The 16,013-nt window shown below is 38.5% G+C and overlaps 1 protein-coding gene across 1 annotated transcript in view; it reads left to right on the top strand.

Moving 5' to 3' along the window:
• hpse (heparanase) overlaps positions 1-16,013 on the top strand; it is a 28,883-nt gene that overhangs the window by 11,232 nt on the left and 1,638 nt on the right. Inside the window, exons 3-11 of the mRNA XM_008111006.3 lie at positions 2,348-2,482; positions 3,791-3,964; positions 6,450-6,621; positions 7,277-7,324; positions 8,608-8,701; positions 10,156-10,262; positions 10,510-10,624; positions 12,417-12,535; positions 13,813-13,956. Of these exons, the coding sequence (XP_008109213.2) occupies positions 2,348-2,482; positions 3,791-3,964; positions 6,450-6,621; positions 7,277-7,324; positions 8,608-8,701; positions 10,156-10,262; positions 10,510-10,624; positions 12,417-12,535; positions 13,813-13,956 (1,108 nt within the window). The remainder of the gene's footprint in view (positions 1-2,347; positions 2,483-3,790; positions 3,965-6,449; positions 6,622-7,276; positions 7,325-8,607; positions 8,702-10,155; positions 10,263-10,509; positions 10,625-12,416; positions 12,536-13,812; positions 13,957-16,013) is intronic.

Genomic DNA, 16,013 nt, shown 5'->3' with positions numbered 1-16,013 from the left:
GGAGAAGGTGCTTCCTAAAAGCAGTCTTCCCCTGTGTTGTTCCTGTAATCAAAAAGTGGAAAGAGACCACAAAGACCATACAGTCCAATCCCTTTAGAGAAGGCCTAAAGCCAATGACTTCATTTTGACATAATGCCAATGACTTCATTTCGATCTAAAGTCAATGACCTCATTTTGGAGTGTCTCATCAACATATTTTCCTTCTTTTAAAAAATGTCAACAATTTTTAATAATATGAAATAAGATTTAAAGAGAAAAATCCAAACAATAGAGAATATTCACAACTACATTCAACAAAATGACTAATATGCTACAATACTGCAGTACAAAATAGAAACAAAAAGGGGGGACAATTGGCTCCCAAGTTCCTGGCTAATGGTTATATGTCATAGACAGAACGCCACCAAATAGAGTACAACACAGTTTATTAAAGTTACAGAACTAAAAAATGCCTGTAGGAAGCAAAGGACTAGGCAAACACTTGTCTTCAGTGTGAAAAGTAACAGAAACAGCTCCGTTTGAATTAAAACGGTTCGAAAGAATAAACCGGATTAAACAGGAGTTAAATCCGGATTGAAGCAAAAATGCTTACTTCAGCCTGACAATTTAAACAAACAAAAGTTGGTAAACAGAGGTCAAAATGAACACAAAAACTGGCAGCAGATTCCTCTCTGCTACTCAAAAGCTACAGATGAGTAACTCAGGCTGTTTACTCCTCCGTGCAACGAGCGAAATCCGGGTCCAGGCACATCAATCAGGGTAACTGCGGTCAGCAGGGTCCCAATCCGGTCCAAGGTCGAAAGCCAAGTGCAGACGTCTAAAGATCAACGAGTTCCACCAATAGCCACAGAAGGGATAGTCCAAGGTCGTAGTCAGTCAGTCAGTCCAGCGTCAATCCGGAGTAGGTAATTAATGTCCGTCAAAAAGACAACGGAGGTCCAAGCTATCAAGATTAAACACAAGTTGCACAGAAAAACCCCACACAGTTCCTCCCGCCGTCTATGCCCAGTGTCCTTGGTAACTTACGTATCCAGCAACGAATCACACCCGTCTTCAGGAAGTTCCCCAACAAGAGCCCAAGCGTTCGTCCAGATTACCTTGCCCAACGCAATTAGCCATTGATCCTAAACCCCATTTTATCCCAGTTCATAACTCCTCATCGCTGTCAGCTGCTATCCTAATTCCAGGTGCCTCCTCATCATCATCCTCATCAGAGCTAAAACACCTTTGACTACGCCCCACAGCATCCCCAGCTGTGGATCCCGCTCCATCCCTCCAGCCCATCCATGGGTCTGATCCTGCAACCCGCCAATCGCCTCCCATGCTATCATTGCCGGTGACACCCAAATCCTCCCTCACACGAGTCCACTCCATGTCATCCTCCTCTGAGCTAACCATCTCTTCCTCCATTCCCTCGGTAAAACCCTCAAATGAGTCTTCATCTGTTGGTTCTGCAAATAAGTCCCGGAGCCATTTCCTTTCACGCTCCTCAAAAGAGTCTGACTCTCGAGGAGTCTTACGACCCCGTCTCCTAGCACCGGAGCCAGAAGGCTCAACCATAACATTATAACTGTTCCTTTCTTCTACTTTCTCTAACTATATAACATAAATGAATTTATACCAACATAGTTAATCCTAATATACTTCAAACTCTAATATGAATAATCTCCTCCATTGCACCTTCAAAAACACTCTGCTCACTTATTGGTTATCTCCAAGTCAAGGTCTGCCAAAGAAAGAAATTAACTGGGACCTGGTAAAGGACTATTTAAAACAAATGAAATTCGATCCTATCTGCTGAACAAATACAATCTTAGAAACTGATGAGGACGAAGGGGATATGGGTTTTACCGATTTTTATGAATATTTTTTTTTAAAAAAGTTTATGCTGAACCAGTTAAAGTGAGATGGAAGTCAACAGTTATATGCTTTTTTTCTTTTTTCTTTTTTATTGTGTTTTTTTCCTTTTTCCCCTTTTTTTTCTCTCTCTCTTACCTTTTTTCCTACTTTCTAATAATAAGTATTCCCCCACTTTCGATGAGAAATTATTATCTCTTACTAATATATAGTCCTTTTTCTTTTATTTTTCAAACATAAACTCTCTAATAAAGATATTATTTAAAAAAAACACTCTGACCAATTCCCAATCTTTGTTAAAGCTATTTGATGACTTTTCTCTATTGATCATCTTTGGGCTGGACTGGCACTTAAGTCTGTCTGCAAATAAACTTCTTGAGAAAATAAACTTCTTGAGAAAATAAACTTCTTGAGAAAATAATGTCATTGCCCTCACGGTAACCCTAAAATATTTATCTTTCTCCCATTCTCTCTCTCGGTCACTCCCCAGATGCTGCAGATGTTTGCAGATTCAGATCTCCGCCATTGGACGTCATGCAGGTCTTGCAGAGTCAATGGCCCTTCCAAGCAATGGTTCTTCTCAGAGACCAATACAAGAATAAGTACAGAAACACCACCATTACACGTGAGATAACGTTTGTGTTGGCTATACATTTCACACTTGCGTAATCTGAGTAATCTGTTCTCTCTAGGCATCTCTAGAACCTATCAAAAAAAGCAATTTCTTTGAACTTGTCAGATTATCTCAGCTTGTCTGTTGTAAACCATATTCCTGGTCTTGGGGTATCACATTAAATTATCTTTCCTTGTTTGTTTACACAGTTGAACAAGTGGGAGCGATTAAGCTGTATGCAAGAACACAGGCCCCATCTACACTGCCATGTAATGCAATATGAAACTGCATTACATGGTCAATTTAACTGCATTATATGAGTCTACACTTACATTATATGGTAGTGTAGACAGGGCCACATTGTGTTCAAATAATCCAGGATTTCTAGTTTACTGTGATGTACAAATATTAAAGTACTGTATATACTCAAGTATAAGCCTAGTTTTTCAGTCTCTCGGCTTATACTCGGGTGCGGGTCCTGGTTGGCTTATATTTGGGACGGCTTATACTTCAGAATATATGGTACATTTATTATTTTTCTCTATTATTATTGGTATTATTACATTTATTATTCTCTATTTTTGTTGCTACTATTACATTTATTTTACTCTATTTTTATTTTTATTATTAATACATTTATTTCACTCTGATCTTATTATTATTATTGCATTTATTATTTTACTCTATTATTATTTGTATTATTTTCCATTATTATTATTATTATTATTATTATTATTATTACATGTATTATTTTGCTCTATTATTGTTAAAAGGATACATAAGCACATTTAGATTGAAGAAGATGAGAATAATGATTTGATCAGAGTTGGACAGCCTTATCTTAAATTTGAACTTTATGTAAATATTCAAAAACATTTAACCTACTGATGCCTCAATTAATGTAATTTTATTGGTATCTATTTTTATTTCTGAAATTTACCACCCTCGGCTTATACTGGAGTCAATGTTTTCCCAGTTTTTTTATGGTAAAATTAGGTGCCTCTGCTTATATTTGGGTCGGCTTATACTCGAGTATATACGGTAAATGAATGTCTGCTTACAAGGTACTTCCATTTTGGACCCCTACCATGAAATCAGAAATGTTAACAAATGTTCCTCAAAGCAATTCCATGCTCATGCGATTTACGGTATCTTACACAGCAGAGTGTGGATAAGATTTAGGATATATTTACATATTATATGATTTGCAGATTTTAGATTATTTGAATTAGGATTGGGGTGGAAAAGTCCTAAGCATTTAGCCATGTAATAATATAAGGAGGGTTTTTTTTTTTGTTCTCATTTTCATCCTATCTACAGGAAGCACAGTTGATATTTTGTACAACTTCGCACACTGTGCTGGTTTGCATCTAATCTTTGGACTCAACGCTTTGCTAAGGAAAGGCAGCTCTCAGTGGGACAGCACCAACGCACAGTTAATTTTGGATTACACCGATTCCCAGAATTACAGCATGTCCTGGGAACTTGGAAATGGTACGTGATGTGCATATGTGCTGGCATGATGGATTGCTTTCGCTGCAAATACCAAGGAGGCAAGAGGAAACGCTAAGCCATTTTTTAAATTTAGTTGGGTGGAACTGCAGAATTGTGTTGCCTGTCCACCAAGATGCTTTCATTGCCTTGATGTAACCATGATATCATTCTCTCTTGCTGCTTAATGAATCAAGGTCTTAAGCGTAATCTGGGTACATCTACACTGTAGAATGTGTGCAGTTCAACACCAATTTAACTCAATGCTGTAAAATCCTGGGATTTGCAATTTGATGAGGCACCAACACTCTTTGGCAGAGAAGGCTCAAAACAGCAATTCTCAGGATTCCATAGCATTAAGCCTTTGCAATTATAGTGGTGTCAAACTGCATTCATTCTGCATGTAGATGCACCCTCTGTAACCACTTTAGTTACGTAGCTAAATAGTGTCATAGCTTGATACTACTCCTGCTGACTAGCTAGTATTTGTTCTCTTGTCAATGAATGTCTGCTTACAAGGTACTTCCATTTTGGACCCCTACCATGAAATCAGAAATGTTAACAAATGTTCCCCAAAGCAATTCCATGCTTGGGGGCCGGGCTGTGGCGCAGCTGGCTAGTAACCAGCTGCTATAAATCACTATTGACCGAGAGGTCATGAGTTCAAAGCCCGGGTCGGGTTAAGCCGCCGACCATTAATAGCCCTGGCTTGCTGTTGACCTATACAGCCCCGAAAGACAGTTGCATCTGTAAAGTAGGGAAAATTTAGGGACGCTTTATGCGGGAGGCTAATTTAACTAATTTACAACACCATAAAACTGCCAGAAAAACGCGAGGAAAAGAATGAGGAAGAACAGCCCCAGTGGACGGTGAAGCAACAGCTCCCCCTGTGGCCGGAAGCGTGAAGCTGGAAAGAAGCTGGAAAGATGTTAAATGCTGGAAAGATGTTAAATGCCTCTGTGTCTGTCTAAAAAAACTGAATGTTGTTTGTCTGTTGGCATTGAATGTTTGCCATATATGTGTTCATTGTAATCCGCCCTGAGTCCCCTTCGGGGTGAGAAGGGCGGAATATAAATACTGTAAATAAATAAATTGTCAATTGGGATGCAGTTGAGTGATATTTCTACCCTTCCCTGACAGTGATCTCCAGCATGACAGTCACAAACAGGATCTTTTCTGTAATTGTACCAGAAATTGCTCAGGAAAAGGAGGATGGAAAGATCAGCCAGCTGCTTCCAAATTGATAAGGGAGCCAAATTGTCCCTTAGAGCACTTGCTTCTTAGAAAGTAGGAATTGGAGTTCTACAGTCCCTGTATACAGCAGAAACATCTTAACTGTGGAAATGTATTCCTGGACTGGCGTAAATACACAACACCATGGATAACAGCAAACCTTATTGAAATAAAGGCCTTCTGACCTAAGACTATCATAGATTCATGCTAAGGGACCTAGAACATGTGTCGAATTCAAGGTCCATGGGTCAAATCCAGTCTGCCATTTCATTTTATGTAGCCCTCCAGATGATGGACAATTCCTGTATTCCTCAAAGTTAGATATCATGCCTAGAGCTGATGGGGTGTGTAATACAGTAACATCTGGAAGGCTTCAGTTTGTTCTGTTTAGTCAGATAGTAGGGTTCGAATTTAGATACAAGGTTTGTAGACATGATGTCTTCAGAGCCACAAGTGCTGTTGGGTTGCAATTCCCATTATCCCAGTTTATATGGTAGATAATCAGAAGTGATGGGAGTTGTTCTCCAATAACATATGGGGACCCAAATTGGGTAAAAACTAAAGAGCACTGACCACTATGTAAAAAAGTATAGTTGGGCCTCTGTGTCCAGGGATTCTCAGTTCATAGATTCAACCACCCTTTGAAGGCAACCATAAGGCTGATGTGGCCCTCGATTAATATGCATTTTGCCAAGAGAGGACATATTTTGTCGGATATAGATAAATGAAACCATAGATACTGGCCCTGCCAATACGAGGGCTGTACTGTATTTTCTAAACTAGTGAATATGTTAAAAAGTAGGGATCATGAACACAAATTATAGTGGTTAGAAATGGATGAATCTAGCTTGCACATTCATAACTGCTGTAATTCTGGCTGGCATATGTATAAATTGTTGCTATTTTAGAAATAAACACTTCCTTTATGAAATAAGAACATAAAATCTCTTTCAAGAACTGATTTTCTGCTATCCTTGTCTACCAAAATCTAAAATTAATTTTAATAGAAAACTAGGACACACACTGTTCCAAGCAATGCTTAGCTGGAATGCACTTCTGAATAAAAAGGAATATTGGGCCTTTTTTTATTTCTGTGTGTTCTTTCAAGATCTAAAGTGTCTCTAATAGCTGTATGGATACTTAATGTTCTGTACTTTGGTTGATTATTACCACTGTGTAAATTTTGAACGAGTCACACCCAGTAACCATTTTTTGAGAGCCATGTAACTGTGTTTATTTTGTGTTTTTCTTTCAGAACCTAACAGCTTCAAGCACAAGTCTGGCATTTATATTGATGGCTACCAACTAGGGCAGGATTTCATACACCTCCGTCAGCTTTTGAACAATTACAGCCGCTACAGAACTGCCAAACTCTATGGCCCCGATGTAGGTCAGCCAAGGAAAAACACTCAGAAGTTGCTGAGGAGGTAAAAAAGTTAGTTTTGTTCCCTTATAAAGCAGTAAAGTGATTCTTTGCCACACTGCAAATGAGTTGCTTAATCATAGTTACCTTGAACCATAGTGGATTGTGTTGTTTAATCCTAGTTAAGATCACAAGCATATCATGGTTTGGTTATCAAACTAAGGACAGTGGTTCCCAACCTTTGGGCATCCAGGTGTTTTGGACTTCAGCTCCCATAGTTCCTAACAGCTGGTAACAGATGGGATTTCTGGGCGTTGAAGTCCAAAACACTTGGAGGTCCAAAAGTTGGGAACCACTGAGCTAGGAAGTAATGAAATATGAAGGTAATAGTGAGAGTTTGGCTACATCTAATGCAGTTCAGTGCTATTTAATTACATTATACGGATATTCCAAACTCCTTTATACGGCAGTATATACCCAACCATGGTTAGAGAAAGGCTCTTTGGGTAAGGAAATTGCTTGCCTTTATATCCTGGTTTTTGGTTACTCCTTGAGTATACTTTGATGGGATATTAAACCAAGGTTAAGGAAAACAAACCATGATTAAGCACGATTCTCTCTGTCATCCTTTCCACAATTTTGCACTTTCCTTAGTATTTCAAGGAAAAGAAAGCAAACCATGAAACTACCTTGGCATTATTGTTGTTCTTATCTTTCAGATTCTTGAAATCAGGAGGGAAAGTAATAGATTCTGTTACATGGCACCAGTAAGTACCAAATCCATATCCAGCACCATGTTCCTTACATACTAAACCCATGCATCATGTTTTGTAATCCAAAGCATGAGGAAGTTACTTTTCAACGAATTATTGTTTATGTAAGGAATTACAATATATAAATCAGACACATCTATCTATTTAATGTATTTATCCATAAGGTACTGTAGCACTGAAAAACACGTTGTTTTTCCATATATGGGCTATTTTAAATACATGCTGCCAATCCCTTCTCCTGCAACCCATGTAAAAAGAAGTTTCAAAAATTACATGCAAGAATTACTTTTTCATGTTATACAATTATAACACTTTGATATCACTTTAACTGGCATGGCTACATCCTATGGAACACTAGGATTTAAAGCTTGGAGAGGCACTAGATCTCTACTGTAGATTGCAAATACCTTCCATAACTACAAGATACCAGGTTTCCAGAGAATGGATCTATCATAATTAAAATGGTGTTAATATAATGCAAATTGTAGTGTGAAAGTGACCCTAGAACTTCTAAATGATAGCGTTTTTCCTTTTGATAGTGTAATTATACTAACAGGAATCCATCCAGAATCCTTTTCTAAAGGAGTCTTCTAGAATGTGTTTTCGAGTCTTCCAGAATTTTTTTTCAGGTCTGAAAACATGCTTAGGATGCAGTTACATTGTAGAATTAATACAGTTTGACACCATCTTAACTGCTATGGCTCTATGCTATGGAATCCTGAGAGTTGTAGTTTTACAGGTTCTTTAGCTTTCTCTGCTGGAGTTTAATGCATCACCAAACTAAAAATCCCAGATTTCCATAGCATTGAGCTATGGCAGTTAAAGCAGTATCAGACTGTATTGGTTCTAAAGAGTTGATGCCATTCCTCTGCTATCACCATTGCAAAAGCATAAGGTAAAAGCCAATTATGATGTGAATGTAAATGACAGACAATGGAAATAGAATTAGCCCCATGTAAGCTGCCCCTAGTCCCTTTGGGGAGATGGGACAAAAATAAAGTTGTTGTTGTTGTTGTTGTTGTTATTGAAAGTTGAAACAAGTTTTAATAAGTTCAGGGGATTGCTTCGTAGAATCCCATGAGTAAACATGCTTAAGGGACAAATTGCTTAGGCAAGTATCTCCTTCGCTGGACATCTTCAAAATGAGGCTGGACAACTACCTGGGCAAGTGGTTGGATGCCATGATCCATGAGGCCCCTTCCAGTGCCATGACTCTATGTCTTCTTGTGTGAGAACCCACACAAAGATGTTTGATGTTTGTTTTTTTTTGTTTTCAGCTACTATTTAAATGGACGAACTGCTACCCGAGAGGATTTCATGAGTCCGGATGTGCTAGATACCTTCATCACAGCTGTACAGGAAGAGCTCCAGGTATTTAAAAATTGTTTACTTGCTTACATGTATTTATAAACTACTTGACTCCAAAGTGGTGTGCAACAATGATAGGAAACATAAACGGTACACAATATTAAAGCACTGCTGTTATTTTGGCATCAAGTTAAAACATGGTAGTTAAACTGAGCCTTTGGGGGTGTGGTTGATTTCATCCAAATTGGAACACGAAAGGGGTTTATCTGCTGTTATTCTCTATTAAATAGTTTAATATATCTTTGTCATCATTGTTTTACATTGTTTTAAATTGTTTCAATTAATTTTATAGTATGCTGCCCTGAATTCCTTGGATATAGAGTGGGATATAATTATATTAATTGCAGTACAACCTGAACTTACTGTGGAAACAGTAAACCATGGATATTTATTTATTACTATTTATTTACTGTATTTATACCCTGCCCTTCTCACCCCAAAGGGGACTCAGAGCAGCTTACAAAAAGGCACAATTTGATGCCACATATACATACATACAATTAAAACCAAAAAGTTAAAAACATCTCAATCTTAAAACCAATTAATTAAAACCATGCAACCTAAAGGCATAGTCCAGGAGCCATTCCGGTCGTAAATTGTACTATTCCATATTCATTTATTGCATGTCCAAAGTTTGGCCCCATATTCACGTTTTCAATTTCTTTCTGAAGGTCAGGAGGGAGGGAGCTGATCTAATTTCACTGGGGAGGGAGTTCCATAGCCAAGGGGCAGAGGGGAAAATAGTGAACCCTATTGAAATGAACAACTTTCTTCAGATGTTACCATAAAATAACACTGAAAGTTCTAAAAACATTCTAGAGGTATTCTCTCCAGGAATTTACTAGTTTTCCAGGGCAACTCTGAGGTAAGTTACAATGGAAACATGCCATAGAAGCATCTGGAAGACAGGTCTCACAGATGCAGGGGACACATTGTAATAGTAAATAATAATACCGTAGAGTCTCACTTATCCAACATAAATGGGTCGGCAGAATGTTGGATAAGCAAATATGTTGGATAATAAGGAGGGATTAAGGAAAAGCCTATTAAACATCAAATTAGGTTATGATTTTACAAATTAAGCACCAAAACATCATGTTATACAACAAATTTGACAGAAAAAGTAGTTCAATACGCAGTAATGCTATGTAGTAATTACTGTATTAACGAATTTAGCACCAAAATATCACAATGTATTGAAAACATTGACTACAAAAACATTGACTACTAAAAGGCAGATTGTGTTGGATAACCCAGAATGTTGGATAAGCGAATGTTGGATAAGTGAGACTCTACTGTACTACAAAATGCAAATTCCTCAAGATGGTAAGTTGGAACATACAGGCACAAGAAGGCAGAGCCACCTGTCACAAGGGGCACTTGATTGAACTAGGAGAATGTTCCTACTTTGTTTGCTGACTCTCTCTTTTCTGCTTAAATTTCACAACATTTTCTAGCTTGTTGATGACACGGTGCCAGGGAAGAGTGTGTGGCTGGGAGAAACAAGTTCAGCCTATGGAGGTGGTGCTCCCCAGCTCTCCAATACATATCTTGCCGGCTTCATGTGAGTATTATAATATTTGTTTGCAAATAATTGCACTTGACTTCTGTGGAATATTATTGTCTTAACCAGAAAATCTTAACCAGCACATGAGCAGCTCTTCCCTTGACCAAACTGAAGGAGCCACCATTTATGTAGACTTTTACCATTTATGTATGTAGACTAAAATACCACAGGCTGTTGTCTGGAACAGATTTGAAAATTGTTTGAATTAAGGTCATCTGTGTTTTTCTCCTATTTTATTTGGCAGGTGGTTAGATAAGCTAGGACTGTCTGCTCGGCTAGGCATTGATGTAGTGATGAGACAGGTTTTATTTGGAGCAGGAAGCTATCATCTGGTGAGCGCCAGCTTTGAACCTTTGCCTGTAAGTAAACTATCACAATGTAGTTTATCCACATAAACAGGGGAACTCTTGCCCAAGTGTGGAGATCTGGCCAGGCCTGGCCTCAACATCTTGGCTCAAAGCACCAACTCTGAGCTTTTTTCCTTCCAATGCCTCAACAAGGGGATCAGTTTTGTCTAAGTGTATCCATACCTCTTAATACCACCTCATCCATTAATGGAGTGGATTTGAAAATGTTTCTGAGTTTTGCAGTCCATTGTTCTTCCGTCCAAAGACATCACCCACTTTGCAAAATGTTCCTTGATCTAAATGGCTGCATTATTGTGAAACACGCCAACCTCCCTAAAGACAGTGGGTATGAGTCAAAGGAATGACTTGCAAAAACAAAACTTATCTAATACTTGGCACTCCCAAAGTCAATAGCCACAAAACCTAAACAAGGAAAGCAAAGCAAGCAAGGAAATAAATAAAATTCAGCAGATGCATGTCTGTGTGTTTTTTCCCTGCCAGGGCCCCATAGCTTAGTGGTACAGTTCATTCTTTTCATGCAAAAGAGCCCATGTTCAGTGAAAGTTGAGAAAGAAGCAAAATCTGAAAACATGGAGAACTGTTGCCAGGCTGTAAGTATTATACAGTTGGCTCTCCACATTTGTAGAAGAGGAGAGTCTCTAGAAGATCTAGAGATTCCTAGAGAAAACTCTTTAGGGATTTCTAGATCCTCCAGTGTGATAATATAGTAGAAGCTGATCATAGAGCTATCCTAGAAAGATTTTTAAAAGTGTTGATTTTATTTGCATTTTTTCCTCTCTGTGGAAAAGTGGAAAGCCTATTGTACTGATCTGAACTTATTGATTTTCTGACTATAAGACATATTCCTTATAAGAGCCACAAAACTGCATGAGCTTTCATAGGCTAGTGGAAGAAATATTACTGAATAACAGTGATATCATAGACTCTAGCCCATAGGTATTTGTAATTGTCTTTAAATTGCAATATAGGTTGCAATACTATCTAGAGAAAATATTGTAGTTTCCCATGGAACACTGGCCAAATATAATTTTCGTATAACAAAAAATCTATTTTATTGCCAGTTTTCTATCAATACTGTAACAGCATGGTTGGACAGAAAATAGATCTAACCCTGCTGTTAAACCTTGAAGTGATTTTAGTAGAATCCCTCATTCCCAGTCATTCAATAATAGTGCAACAGAATTACTAACGATTCTCTCAGTTATACCAGTAACGTGAAGAAAGTGTATTTTCCTTTGGGAGGACAGTGAACACTATTCAATTTGAATACTCAAAAACAAAGTCTGGGTCTCTGAATTCTTTATTTCTTCTGCACTAGACTGTACATTTTGGATACTGGGGTGCTACATGGGGGGAAATTAATTAGATCTTGTAAAACTGAAGTTTGCTAAACTTTGCTTGTACAGGAACAAAAGAGTTCTGCCTTTTGTTTCACCCCATCATGTTTTCTCCCACATTAGTGTGATTGTGAATCTGCTCCAGGTTGAAAAGGATCTCTCCAATGTGTTCAGCACTTTGGACAGCTCCTTTGCCACCTGCCAAAACCTGAAATGAACTCACTGTCTCACTGGAATGGAAACCACAACTACTCCCAGGGCTTTAAAAAATTACATTTTTGAACAACAACCCCCAGATCCCCACAGATCAACTCTTATGACAAAGCATAATGTGTTGCTTTAGGACAATGGTTCATCTACTCAAGTCACATGTGTCTTTAAAATACATTTCTTGTTTATTCATTCAGTTGTGGATAATATCTCTGCTTCTTTTAAATGCCATATAGGATTATTGGCTCTCTCTGGTATACAAGAAACTGGTGGGCACTAAAGTCCTGCATGTGGACATTACTGGCGAAGATCCGAGGAAGCTTCGAGTGTATCTTCACTGCACCAACGAGCATCAGTAAGTTTCAAGGGCAATATGCAGGTGGTGCAGAAAGCTTTAAAATAGAAGTGGTCCAGTATTGAAATTTCATGTGTGGCAGGGCAGATACAAGTACCATGCAGTATCCCTAATGAACCAACTAAGGGTGAATCTACATTGGAGAATTAATGCAGGGTTGCTGTGATTTTTCCAGGCTGTATGTTCCAGAAGCATTCTCTCCTGACGTTTCATCCACATCTATGGCAGGCATCCTCAGAGGTTGTGAGGTCTGTTGGAAATTAGGTAATTGGGAAGTCAATGGAAAGTCCAGTTTGGGAGAAAGAACTCTTGTCTGTTGAAGGCAAGTGTGAATGTTGCAATTGATGGATGTGGGCGAAACATTAGGAGAGAATGCTTCTGGAACATGGCCATACAGCCCAGAAAAATCACAGAAACCCAGTGATTCTGGCCATGGAAGCCTTTGACAACACATAGAATTAATGCAGTTTGAAACCATTTTAAATGCCATGGCTCGATACTATGGAATCAAATGAAGGGATAGAGGCAGAATGAACCAAGGATAATGAAGACATAAAAGCCATACTGCCCTCCCCCAGTTCTCTGACCAAGAATGGTAAATATCTCACAAAACTACAAATTCCAGAATTCTGTACCATTGAGCCATGCCAGTTAAAGTGGGATCTAACAGCTACAGCAGAGTCTCACTTATTCAACATAAACAGGCCGGCAGAACATTGGATAAGTAAATATGTTGGATAATAAGGAGAGATTAAGGAAAAGCCTATTAAACATCAAATTAAGTTATGATTTTACAAATTAAGCACCAAATCATCATGTTATACAACAAATTTGACAGAAAAAGTAGTTCAATACATGGTAATGCTATTACTGTATAATTACTGTATTTACGAATTTAGTACCAAAATATCATGATGTGTTGAAAACATTGTCTACAAAAGTGCGTTGGATAATCCAGAACGTAGGATAAACGAGTGTTGGATAAGTGAGACTCTACTGTATAATTTTACAGTGTGGCTACAGCCTTGGTTCCCAAGTATAGTTTTTAGGACTGGATGGTGGCCTTTTATTTTATTTATTAAACCAGTCTTATCCAACATTATGACTTTCAGGTCTATTAGACTGAAACTCTCAACATCCCCAGGCACTATTTATATATAAATAAAAGGCAAGAAGACAAATTTCTCAAGCCTGAATCGAACGTCTGTACTTAAATTGGCTTCCTGTTTTTGACTGTTTTAATGAGGTTTTTCTTTCTATTTTTTCTTATTTTCTAGCCCAAAATACAGAGATGGAGATGTGACGTTATTTGCCTTAAACCTCAACAACCGCACCAAACGCTTGCTGTTACCCACTTACTTCGCCAACAAGCAGATTGATGAATATCTTCTACTACCTCATGGAAACAGTCTACTTTCCACGTGAGTAGTCCTGCCTGTCTTCTCAAGAGTGGGCAAACACCAGGGTTTGGGGGAAGGACACTTACACAACGCTCACGTCCAATTTCTTTGGGAGAAATATTCCACAATTCTGCTTTGGAACAGTTTGGCCATGGCATTACCTCCAACATCTCGCATAGGATGAAGAGGGAAAATTATTGGGGAAGAATAGACAAGCTAGATAAGACTGCAGCAGTTTGGTTTTACCCAAACCCACTGGAAAGAGCAGGATTCCAACTTAAGAGAATCCAAATTACAAGTTAATTAGGATTGTTGTTGTTGTTGTGTGCCTTCAAGTCATGTCAGACTTTGGCCGAGCCTAAGTCTAAAATTAATTATTTATTTACTGCATTTATTTACTACATTTATATCCCACCCTTCTCACCCCGAAGGGGACTCAGAGCAGCTGTATGTACATACAATATATTATATTATTAGCATAACACAGTATTAGCATTATACATTACTATATTGAACTATACCACTATACTATTATATAATATGTAGTATATAACATATAATTAATATTATTATATGCTATTACTATTATTATTATTATATTGTATAACATAAGATTATTATCAATATTATATGTATATACAATATATTATATTATTAAAACTGATATTAAAATATTATATTATAAAACTGAGGGCGGGGGCCAGGTAAATGACCTTGGAGGGCCGCATCCGGCCCCCGGGCCTTAGTTTGGGGACCCCTGCTTTAGACCTAAGTTTGCAATAATTGAAATAAGCTAAGGGGAAATAAACAGGGGAAGTAGAGAGGAGTGTTCCAGGACCAAGACAAAAGGCATCTGAGATCCACTGGATCAAGGCGTTTGCCTAAGAGACGCAGTATGGTGAAGTGGTTAGAGCATTGGAATGGGACTAAGGAGATCCACATTCTATTCCCTAATGAGTGATCAATCTCCCTAAGGGCTCTTTCACACTAAACAATTCTGTTCTATGATTCCATTTTAACTCTATCCTATGGAATGATGGGATTTGCAGTTTAGGGAAGTTTTTTAGAATTCTAAAGAGAACTTTAGTGCCTCTCCAAACTACGAATCCTAGTCATTGAAATGGAATCATAGTCCTATTAAATGTGTATTATGCAAAAAGATATGGAGCTCCCGGTGTGCAGTGGGTTAAACCCCTGTGCCAGCAGGACTGCTGACCAATAGGTCAGCGGTTCAAATCCAGGGAGAGCAGAGTGAGCTCCCTTCTGTCAGCTCCAGCTCCCCATGCAGGGTCATGAGAGCAGCTTCCCACAGGATGGTAAAACATCAAACATCCACGTGTCCCCTGGGCAACGTCCTTGCAGACAGTCAATTTTCTCACACCAGAAGTGACTTGCAGTCTCTCAAATCACTCCTGACATGAAAAAAAAATGCCAAAAGATTTCAATCAATTCAGTAGGGGAGAGAGGAAGATGGGGCAGAATCTTGCCCTTCAGACAAAGGCAAACTGCTGCAGTGATTTCTACCTTGTGTGTTCTTCTTTATTAGTAAAACCTTTTCCCATCTGGACCAGACTCTGATGTCATTTTGCCACATGGGTGTTGGAGTTCTACTGTGAAATCTTGAGGATATGAAATACAACCATCCCTCCAGATTTGCAGACTTTTTGCTGATTTGATTATTCACAGATTTGATTTAAAATATTCTCTCTAGGCATCTCTAGGCCTTCCAGTGTGATGCTATGGTCAACTTCCTTCACTCATGGCGGAGGACCTAAAGATTTTTAGAGAGAACATTTATCTAGGAATATCTAGGTCAGGCATAGGCAAACTTCGGCTCCGGGTGTTTTGGACTTCACCTCCCACAATTCCTAATAGCCTGGAGGGTCAAAGTTTGCCCATGCCTAATCTAGGTGCTCCAATGTGATTCTAGCTTCCAGTGGAAGTTGGCCATAAAGTCATGTTGGAAGACCTAGAAATTTTTAGAGATGTGTTTTCTTGGGTTACAACAGTTATATTTTTATTTGTGTGTGCGTGTTTTTTTAACTTTCATAGAGGCTTTGTGCTCCTAACCCCAGAGA

Source organism: Anolis carolinensis, chromosome 5, assembly GCF_035594765.1.
Source record: "Anolis carolinensis isolate JA03-04 chromosome 5, rAnoCar3.1.pri, whole genome shotgun sequence".
NCBI lineage: Eukaryota > Metazoa > Chordata > Lepidosauria > Squamata > Dactyloidae > Anolis > Anolis carolinensis.
This window is presented reverse-complemented; position numbering and strand designations above follow the sequence as displayed.